Genomic DNA, 9,210 nt, shown 5'->3' with positions numbered 1-9,210 from the left:
CTACCCCAAACCAATGCTGCAATCAAATGCAGCCTTACTACTGGGCTCTATAGCTCTTTCCCGGGAGCCCTTCTGGACCTATCCCTGTCGCAGCCTGGTCCATCCACACACCCCCACCTTGCTATCCTGCCATTGGATCCTCTCACCTATATATACCCTGCAGTTTCACTGACTCGTCGGCTGAGCATAGAACCAGTTGTTCTCATCACTCTCTGCCTCCCTAGTCCTGTCTTGTCTTGTCTTGCAGTCTTCCTTGTGTACCGAACCGGCTTCCTCTTTGACCTCTCCGCACCTCTGGCATCCCGAACTTGGCATACGGCAATACGACTCCCCGCACATCTGGCATCCCGAACTTGGCATACGGCAATACGACTCTCCGCACCTCAGGCATCCCGAACTCGGCATACGGTAAAAAGACAACGTCTCTCTCTCTAACCCCGGACTTGGCTAACAGTACCCACTACTATCCATACCTCTCCTGCCCCGGCCCGGACACCCAGACCATCCTACTCTCAAGACGTGCTCTCGTGGCTGTGGGTGGCGTTATATCCTTTCCCACCTCAGCACTGTGGTCCCGCCTCATTTGTGGTGAGCACTGCCTGACACTAAGTGAGATAAAGTGACTTGCCCAAAGTCACAAGGAGCCCACACTGGGAATGAAACCAGGTTCCCCTACTTCAAACTCAGTGCCAGAGTCACTGAGCTGCTCCTTCTCTCTTATATTGAAGCCTCATTTAAAACAGGATTAAATCCATGTTACAGATACGATATTCCATTAATTTCATATGATATGATAATCCATTAATTTCATATGATATAATATGATATTCCTTCATTTCATGTGATATGAAATGATATTCCATTAATTTAACATATGATATGATATTCCATTCATTTCATATAATATGATATTCCATTCATTTCATATAATATGATATTCCATTCATTTCATATGGCATGATATTCCATTCATTTCATATAATATGATATTCCATTCATTTCATATAATATGATATTCCATTCATTTCATATGGCATGATATAATATGATACTATATTTTTTTTCATTTCATCTGATATTCTATTAATTTAATTTGATATGCTATGACAGGGGTCTCCAAACCTGTCCTCAAGAGCCGCACACAGGCTGGCTTTTATGGATATCCCTGTTTCAGCACAGGTGGCTCAATCAGTGGCCCAGTCAAGCACTGATTGAGCCCCCAGTGCTGAAACAGGGATATCCATAAAAGCTGGCCCGTGTGCGGCTCTTGAGGACAGGTTTGGAGACCCCTGTGCTATGATATTCTATTAATTTCATATGAAATGATAAGAGTAAAACAAACCCAAAGATTAAGAGTGCTACCCCCAGTGTAAGTGACACAGGGAAGATGATTGGATTTGGAACGTCAACACATTTAGTACGAACCAGGTCCTATGGCAGAGATTCATTGACGATATCCTGTTTATATGGAGGGGTGAGGATGATGATCTTTTGGACCTAATAAAGTATTTAAATTGCAATTATCTCAATCTTAAATTCACTCATATACATAATAGAGAGAATTCAGGACTTGCTAATGATGGGAATCGTATTCAAACAAAGACATTTTCAAGGAAGTCAATAGTAATAATTACATATTGCGATCTTACTGTCATCATCCGCAACGGATATCAAATATACCATACAGACAGTTCAAAAGAATCAGAAGGAACTGCAGTCGGGAGGAATATTTTCTATAACAGGTGGGTGTGTTAGCAAATAGATTTAATGAAAGGGACTACAATTCAAAGAAAAGAAAATAATCCCTAGAAAAAACATTAACCATAGAACGGAATGTCTTGCTAAAACCATAAATGAATAGGACACAGAACAGCAAGAGGAGATATGAGAATGATGTAATGTTTATTACCAAATACAATTCAAAATCTCAGGTTATCAGGAAGATTATGGCCATGCATCGGCACATTCTTAAGAAAGGGGAGTTTCTTGAGAAGATTTCACATGAAATACCATCAACTATAGTCACAAAGTGGAACAATATCAAAGATAAGTTAGCATCTAGTTTACTCAGAATTATGGAACAAAATAGCAAAATGTAGTTACAAAACTGAAAAGTTTTAACTGTAAAGCTTCTAAATTTGGAAATGTTGAGAAATTCAAATGTAGGTAAAAAAAACACAACAAAGTGTATGATGTTAAGCATCACATTAATTGTAGCACTGAGTTTATGGTAAACCTATTGGAGTGCCCGTGTGGCCCCAAGTATGTGGGCAAAACAATCAAACCCTTACGCACTCACATCACATGATCGCGGTGACCCTTAACCCAGAAACAGAAGAGGAGGAGTCATCCTCTTCCACTTCCTTCACTCCAGACCGTATCCTGCATGCCCTATGAACACAGCACATGATCTAACCTGAAAAACAAACTTTCTTTGCACATGATGTAGCAACTACGTCATTGGGCCCCTGGAGTGCCAGACTCCTTGATGTAGTGACATGTCTTGGGGCACCCAAAGGGTTAAAGCAGCAGTCTGCTCAACATTTATTTTCTTAGTTCAAGAGATCTCTTCTTGCCCTTTGCAATACTGTTTCTATATTTAACATGTGATGCCCATTTTAGGAGATATGTTTATAATATTAAGTATCCAAGAGGTTAACATGGAGCTCTCCCTAGAGCCCAGTGCAGTCTACCGGTTACCATGGTAACATCAGAAGCTAGAGATTAAGGAAATCATAATTGTTAGCACTAAAAATATATATATATATATATATTTAACAGTACATGCTCGGGGAGGGTAAGCTATTAACAATATAGGAGTTGAACTCAACCTGCTATCAAAGCACACCCTGAGGCGGCCTCCACATTTACCAATACTGTCACCTGTGCTGATTTACATGGCATACAGCATACTCAATTCAGCTCTGCTAATCTGGTTTGCCAGTGGGAATAATGAAGGAATCTTTTTAAAGCCAAAAAACTTCCCAGGTGTTTCATTTCCTTATGAGCAACGTCATTATCATTCAATGTTATTAATCTGCCTGCTCATAGTTTGTCTATTATATAATCTCATTAAGATACGGACTGTAATCATTTCATTGGATTCTATTGTTGCATCTGATATGATCAAGGAAGTCTCTTTTTCTTTTGCTGTTAGTTCTGCAACAAGCTATTTCAAAACTTCCTCCGCTGCTACATATAAATGTATGTGTCGCCTGCCGGTCATAACTTGTCAAACAAGTTTTACATTTTAAAAAATGTCTTGGTCCAGCCCATGCCACTAAGACTGTTAAGAGTATCTTGTAGCTGTCTGATCTTCATAAGTATAAAGTCCAAGTCATCAGAAGAACAAGAGATCCAGGTACGAAGAGAAAGAATCCCGCAGGTTTGTTTATCAGTTTATCTATAACGCAGGATTTATTGTTCAGGGAAGGATAGGTGGCTGCTAAACAAAATACAATTCCTTTATAGTTTAAAATACCATATATGCAGTTCTAAATAAGATCAACTTGATTCTGATCTTCAGAACAACTTTCCAGTATTGGTTCATTATGTGCTCTTGGGGTCTGCACTTTTCCGTGTTAATATGCCATTGCTACTGTATGTCTGGTGAATTAGTCCATAGGGCAGGAGTTTAAGTGTCATAGTACCTGGGGGTACGAGGTGCCAATACTTTTTACTTATTTACAATACTAATGTATCACAACTTTTTATTTACAAGTGTTTCATTTTCTTTTTAAAGAACAAATTATTATTATTTCCCCTTTTATAGCATAAATATACTTTCAAGCATTCTAAAATAAGGTCCAAAAAGCTTTATTTAAATGTTTATTTCAATGTTTAGTAAAAATACGGCACCGAACCGAATTCTTTTTTTAAAGCCACTTAAACCCCTGATATAGGGTATTTGAAAATTAATCCCTTCATTGGCAGTCTGTATCATTTTGAAGAATCAGCTTTTAAGTAAAAATAAAGTAATATTTTGATCTGCAGATTTGTTGCACAATATCTACAGCGTCATGTTTTTTTATATACTTTTTATAATTGATATAATATACACTAATTATGTTTGAAAGCAAATGGAGTTTCCCCACTGATTAATCTGGTCTAATTCCTTGGCGTTGGTTTTAGAACTTTTACAACCTGCATACTGTAGTATGTAACACCTATTAAATGATAGTGATCCTTCAATAGGGAATCAGGAGATGCAGTAAAAGAGAGTGATGTATCAAGACAAATTTGGACCAAAATTGACTAAAATTGCGGTATTTTCATCTCCCATCTCTTAGCGTCTGAGTTTTTATCATTGTGTGTGGCAGCTTGCAATTTGGGGAGCGTCAATAGGAAGCGTCACATGACACAGATTAGAATAAGATATACTAAATGTTGTGTCTCGGACCATTAATTGTTGTTACATTGTATTTGTGTGAAATCCTCAAAATCAAGAGTGGCGTTAACTTTTCTGGCTAACAGTTTGCGTCATATGGAAGCAGCTACATACATTTAGTGCTAACGCAAGCAGAAAATGGAGCAATGCATTAAAAAACAAAGTTATAGTCGCACTTACTTTACGCTGATAATCTCGAATTTCAAAGAAGGACAGGATCCCTATAGATGTGCACTCTGTACTATAATCAGGTAAAGGTAATGAATATTGGAATTAGTATCACTTATTTTTAAGAAACTCAATATCATAGTAAAAATAGATAATGATTGGTGATGCTGGAACGTGGCCAACCATGCGGACATGGACAACGACACATACACGCAAAAAATAAAATAACTAAGAGAGGCACTACACTCAGCCTAGACTAAATAAATGCATGGGTGACCCCTAAATAGCTGCCCGAGTGGTATAGCTGGTGGACCCGGGATACACATATCAACGCAGTAACGAAAACAAACAGCCTTGTAAGGCAATAGTAGGCATCCCCGATACACAGTTACATATGAGTCGATATTATGTATCATACAGGCCCTCTAAAACATGTCACTAGCATAGAATGCACTGATAAGAACACTCAGCCTAGACTAAATAACTGTGTATATAGGTGAAATGGCCAATAATAGAAAGCTATAATCAGGGTACTAACAGAGCCGGAGTCTGTCTGGTTAGATGAGGTATAGCAAAATGACAGCCTCCAAATACATGGATGACCCCTAAATAGCTGCCCGAGTGGTATAGCTGGTGGACCCGGGACAGACAGATCTCCCAGTAATGAAAGCAAACAGCCTGGCAAGGCAATAGTAGGGATCCTCGATACAGTTACATGAGAGTCGATATTATGTATCATACAGTGTAGGAGGCTCTCCATAACTTGTCACTAGCAGAGAATGCACTGTTAAGAATTCCGTAAGGGGTACACTTAAAAATTTTTTATACAAATTACAATATTCATTACCTTTACCTGATTATAGTACAGAGTGCATATCTATAGGGATCCTGTCCTTCTTTAAAATTATATATTGATTATCCCTCTTTGCACCATACTTTTCTACTGACTTAAACTGACGCAAGAGCTTTCTCTCTCCCCCTCCCCTACCCCTCCTTACTTTGGTTCCGTTGATACATCGCCCCTAAAGTGTGAATAGCTTCAACAATGTTTTACCGAATCCTTTTTGGAATCACATTCTTCTCATGATAGGAAAGTCTATGTAACTCCTGGTTTCTAATTTAATTGGGAGTTATTTATTTAAGTCTCCTGGTGACCACTGGGGCAAGAAGGCTACACCAAGTCTGGCAATGAGTTAAAAAAAAGGAAAATACTCTCTGCCAGAAGGAGTCATACAATAATATCGGAGTGAGCTATAATGTTAAAAATACCAGATCGTTTATTAAACATGCATAAATAAACTCCCAACTACATAATACGTACAAGATGCTCCATCGGAGCAGTCAGCCTGATCTACCCCTCAAAAACAGGCATAGAGCCCCTGGCCTGCCAGGACCCTTGCTGTACCACGTGTGTCATTATGGCACTGTAAAGGTTAATGAAGATCTTCCAGCCATTTTGAATATAATACATAGGGTTTCCCTCGCTGCAGCCAGTGCCCCCTTTTCATACCAGGGCTTCCCCAGTAAATATATCCTGAACTGGAGGGCTCACTTTGGTTCTGCTCTTGTATCCCAATGGTTGTGACACCTCAGCACTGCCAGAGGGGCTCACAGTGCATGACGTTGGAGTGTCACATGCGGCGCTAGCAGAAAAGTTGATATACTGTACTTACTTCAGGGAAATTGCTATATCAACCTATTCAGGGGTATAGTGTCAGATTTATTTTATATTTATCTAGTACTGTTATGCAGCGCATTAGAGGGACAAAGAGTCTTTAACAAAAAAAAAACATTCACAGCTCTGCTTTATTTTAATCATTTTTTTTTTTTTAAACCTTTAGGCACATAGTTAATTAAACCTTAAGTACATAGTTAATTAAACCATAAGTGCATAGTTAATTGATGTTCAGCAAAACCATTGCACCCGGAATAAAAAACTGGCTGCAGTATATCTGTGGAACGCTACAGCAGAAAAAGAATGCCAAGATTTATGTGGACTGGATACAATGTTAAATGGTAACATTGAGAAAATGTGATTGCAGCCTTTAGTGGGAAAGAAAGGATTACACTTGTAACGGTGTTTCCCCACCCAATTGCAGATAGGGGCCATTACAGGGTGTATGGTGCATATACCTGCTTGCAACAGGAGGCTGAGTCGTCCACCGATGGTAGTGGGGACACAGGAACAGGCTTCTGAGGTTTATACCCCACATATCTCCTTAGCAGTGCAGTCCTCCATCTGCCGTAGGCCCCAGGAACTGAAGGTGATCTCCACAGTAGAACTTATTACCTCTTTCCCCAGTAAGATCACGCACCAGGCAGGAAGTATATTGCAAAATACGAATGGGTTTATTACTATACTCTGCAGTAACAGTTACACGGCAGTCTTCTGCCAGATATCATCTATCACTGAAGATGGTCCCTGGACCGTCACTACAGGCCAAGGGCACCCGCAGCTGTCCAAGCTCTTCCCCACCTCCCTACTGGAGCAGGGTTATGGCCCACACTCATTCTCTCATACAGTTGTGTGACCTGCCATCCTCAGAGGGGAAGGAACACCCTTCTAACTTTAGGGCGGTCCTGCCCTTAAGTACAGCCAGAAGGCATGCCCCAACTACAGCAGGATGTACCCCCCTGCCAGTCACTCAAGTGCAGTACCAAATGTGAGTGGGGGAAACCCCATACCAACTAATGGCAATCTGATAGTACCATTGGGCAGAATAATAGTCAGGGGTGGCCTGGCTGCACACATATTACACATGTTGTGTACAGTAGATTACTAGAAAGATAAAAAAGAAATCTTGTGTACTCTTTTACACCTTGTAACTCTTTGTCATGCTTTAGGTTTATTGCTATGGCTTCGGTGGCATGGAAGATCACATCGGCTGTTATCGGCCTGGTCATCTGTATCATACTTGCTGCTGTAATTGCCGTCATCGTAATTTTTGTTGTTCTTGGTAAGAATTTAAATGTTGTATAAAAACTGAGATTTGTATTGTTTTATGTTATAGAAAAATTAGCTTAAAGACGCAGTACATATTAGGATAAAATTGAACAAGAGCAGGGGCCCTAAATGTAGATTATTTCAATGTTTTTCTAAAATGAGACAACATTTCCACGGTAAGCAAAGACTTGGGAAGGCTTCTCCAATCATTAGCAAATTGTTCTCCTGGGTTTATTATTTGCCTGTAATTATAAAGCCATCATTAGCCAAACAGATAAACATAAGTAGCTGATATGCCTTCATTCAGTATTCCTGGAGAAATGCAATGCATGATGTTTATTTTTTCACAAGTTACAAATGTAAGACAGTTACTTTCAAAGGGATTTAATCATTCTAAGGCCGTGCGTAAAGTGCCCGCAACGGGCGACGGGACGGGTGACGTCTGCCGTCGCCGCTAGCGAAAGTTATATTTTGCTTTGCGGCGGCGGCCCGTACGTACTGACATTTGATTGGTTCAGGGGCTGTCACATGAGGCGACAGCCCTTGAAAAACCAAATATTGCCAGCTACCAAAATTTGCGACGCTCCGTCGCATTGTCGCTGTTGCACTTACTATAAGCGCACGCGGCGGCAATACATTTGTTTTTGACCGACGTCGCATCGCCGTCGCGGGCACTATACACATGGCCTAAGGAAGCCAATGAGACTGATAGCATCTTTAACTGTTACAGTTCCCTATAGCCGTACCTGGTAGATCACTGGCACGCCCTGGCACACCAGAGACCCTATTTACCTAGTGGATACATAATGATTAGAATGATAGTTTCCTAGTCGATGATAGAGCTAACCAATCCATCTTAGTGATCAGCCAGATCAAAAGAAAAGTACAGCCCCCTTCACTTTCATATATGTCAGCTAGGGTTGTGTGTGTGTGGGGGGGGGGAGTGGGTTGTGTGTTCAAGGTCTTGTGATCACTACTAACTAAAGTGATTACATAAAGTAGCTGCAAATACTCAGCTTCCAGCAAAGTAAAGTTTGAAACGGTTTCTTTTTAACAGCTACATTCGACTGAACCAGGAATCCTTTTGTTTCTATTCCCTTCACAGGCTCCAAGACTCAAAGTCCCACCCCTCGTTATTACAGTGGGAGCTTCAGGATACTTAATTTCGACTACACAGAGCATTATAAACAGAGCAATAGCACTGAATTTAAGGCATTGTCAGCTCAGATTGAAAAACTTGTAAGTCAAGTGTTTTGTTTTACTCTTTCAATCCAGCGCCACTGGTGGACATACTGTAGGTCCATATTTAACAAGCAGTGCTTTTCCACAGTCTAGTCACGGGAATGAGCGATAAGGTGTTTGATGGTCGAACACCATCAAACATGTAAACATGGGCTCTATCAAGCCTTAGTAAACATGGGCTAGTGTCTAAACATGGAACAGAAGTGTTAACACCACTTAAAAGGGCAGTCCCTCCTAGGAAGAAAGGCAACGAAGGACAGTGGTATGCTTAATACGTTAAATGGAGGCGATTAACACATTTAAATAAATATGTATGTGTAGCCCTGGCTGATTTTGGGCTACCAGTCTGCCCTCCTCCTGGCAGTAAGTCCTATTAAAAGCAGGCTAGCCAGGAGTAATCGTGGGTTTTCCCCACTTCTATGCAGCCTCAGTGAGTCACAGAGAAGGCGGTGCAATCAGGCCTTGTGCC

The 9,210-nt window shown here is 40.5% G+C and overlaps 1 protein-coding gene across 2 annotated transcripts in view; it reads left to right on the top strand.

The window, feature by feature from the left end:
* Nucleotides 1-2,826: 2,826 nt before the first annotated feature.
* The window catches only part of LOC142498970 (transmembrane protease serine 11C-like), a 42,465-nt gene continuing 36,081 nt past the window's right edge, over nucleotides 2,827-9,210 (top strand). Inside the window, exons 1-3 of one of the 2 annotated variants that reach the window (XM_075607673.1) lie at nucleotides 2,827-3,385; nucleotides 7,400-7,512; nucleotides 8,605-8,738. In XM_075607673.1, coding sequence (XP_075463788.1) covers nucleotides 7,410-7,512; nucleotides 8,605-8,738 — 237 coding nt within the window. In that variant the 5' untranslated portion in view covers nucleotides 2,827-3,385; nucleotides 7,400-7,409. Of the gene's footprint in view, nucleotides 3,386-5,452; nucleotides 7,513-8,604; nucleotides 8,739-9,210 lie in introns of those variants that run through there. The other variant, XM_075607683.1, reaches the window with a different exon arrangement.

The sequence above is a fragment of the Ascaphus truei genome, chromosome 1 (assembly GCF_040206685.1).
Source record: "Ascaphus truei isolate aAscTru1 chromosome 1, aAscTru1.hap1, whole genome shotgun sequence".
NCBI lineage: Eukaryota > Metazoa > Chordata > Amphibia > Anura > Ascaphidae > Ascaphus > Ascaphus truei.
Note: the sequence above shows the minus strand (reverse complement) of the source record. Positions and strands in the feature narration are given on the sequence as shown.